This window comes from Bombina bombina, chromosome 12 (genome assembly GCF_027579735.1).
Source record: "Bombina bombina isolate aBomBom1 chromosome 12, aBomBom1.pri, whole genome shotgun sequence".
Lineage (NCBI taxonomy): Eukaryota > Metazoa > Chordata > Amphibia > Anura > Bombinatoridae > Bombina > Bombina bombina.
Window position 1 is genome coordinate 82863473 of NC_069510.1, and position 1683 is coordinate 82865155.

General features: G+C 37.2%; 1 protein-coding gene across 1 annotated transcript; it reads right to left on the bottom strand.

Moving 5' to 3' along the window:
• Positions 1–502: 502 nt before the first annotated feature.
• Positions 503–1444, bottom strand: LOC128643225 (olfactory receptor 1361-like). The gene has a single exon (XM_053696210.1). It carries the CDS (start codon positions 1442–1444, stop codon positions 503–505), a length of 942 nt encoding a protein of 313 aa, XP_053552185.1.
• Positions 1445–1683: the final 239 nt, after the last annotated feature.

Genomic DNA, 1683 nt, shown 5'->3' on the forward strand with positions numbered 1-1683 from the left:
ACCTACACAAACATACAAGATATACAAAGAGTGGGCCCAGTGTTTTCTAATTATCTAATAGAAACAATATAAAGGACTTTGGGCTGCATCCTGCACCCTACTTAACTTTCAGAGTAAGGGATGCTTTGTCATTATGTGGATATCCACACATTACCATTAGGTTGCTTATGCCATACCTCTTTTGGCTGCAAACCCTAAATACTGTCTTCTTACTTCTTCACAGTAGCTCCCATATTTATTTACAACTCCCACTCTGCCTTGGGTCAGAGATTCCTTAGACTGCCATCTTGAATATGGGAAAGTAACTCATCCAGCAGACATACAAGGCAATAGAAAAGCCATTACACATGTTGACCCTTTGCTACTTTAAATTATCTTTACATTTACTTCAATAAAGGATTTTTAAGCTTATGTTGGCATAACTAAGAAACAGGTTAGTAATATGATTGGTTTTTAATGAACAATAAGATTATCATTTTTATTTGATAAGGTGTATTCTCACTTAGGAAATCTTTATTTTGGCTATGAACCTTTTAGTTGCTCCCTGTACATCCTTGTTTCTTAGACTATAAATGAAAGGGTTAAGCATTGGAGCAAGAATGGTGTACATCACACTTGCTATCCTGTCCTTGGTTAGATAATAGCTTGCTGAAGGACGAAAGTACATAAACATTATTGTTCCAAAATAAAAGGTGACAACGGTAAGATGGGAAGAACATGTAGAGAAGACCTTCTTCCTGCCTTCTGCAGAGCGGATCTTCAGTATTGTACTAATAATACGAATGTAGGATATCAAAATAAGCACAAAAGGTCCCACAACCACCAGGGAACCTTCAGTAAAGATGACCAGTTGGTTTAGGGTGGTATCAGAGCAGGAAAGCTTGAAGAGTGGTACCATATCACACAGGAAGTGATTGATTTTATTGGATTGGCAATACTTGAGACTTGATGTTAGGGCAGTATGCAGAACTGAGTTTGCAGTAGAAAGTAGCCAGCATCCAATAAGCATCTGTACACATACTTTCCTTGTCATCACCATGACATAGTGAAGAGGGTTACAGATGGCCACATATCGGTCGTATGCCATGATAGCAAGCAGGAAGTCCTCCACATTGGCAAAGGTCAGGAAGAAGTAGATTTGTGCCATACAGCCACCAAATGAGATAACTCTTCTTCTAATATCCAGTAGGAGATTTTTAAGCATCTGAGGAACAGTCACTAATGTCAAACACATGTCTACAAAGGAGAGATTACCCAAAAAGAAATACATGGGGGCTTTTAGCTTGATATCGGAGAATGTCAATATCATGATCGTTAAATTTCCCAGCAATGTGATAAGGAAAATAAGAAGAAACGCAACAAAGAACTGCAGCTGATGATTCGGTAGGTCAGAAAATGTTAAAAGAACGAATTCGGTCACCCTTGTGTTATTGTCCTCCTCCATATTACTGTGTGTGTAAAAAGTAAAAAAAAAGAAAAAGTCATCTTATTGAGGTTGTTTTTTTTTTAATGAAATTAACAAAACTAAACCTTAAAAATGCAAAAAAAGAAAAATAGAAATGTTTTACTAGGTCTTGCATGATTTCAAATTTCGTGGTATGTTTTACCTACCCACATGGATATTTTAATCATCCACCCACTAATTTTCGCCTAGATTACGAGTTTTGACGGTAAGGCTGTGCG

Excerpts from the sequence above, each read along its gene's own strand:
- LOC128643225 (XM_053696210.1), bottom strand. The coding sequence starts at position 1,444 with ATGGAGGAGGACAATAACACAAGGGTGACCGAATTCGTTCTTTTAACA.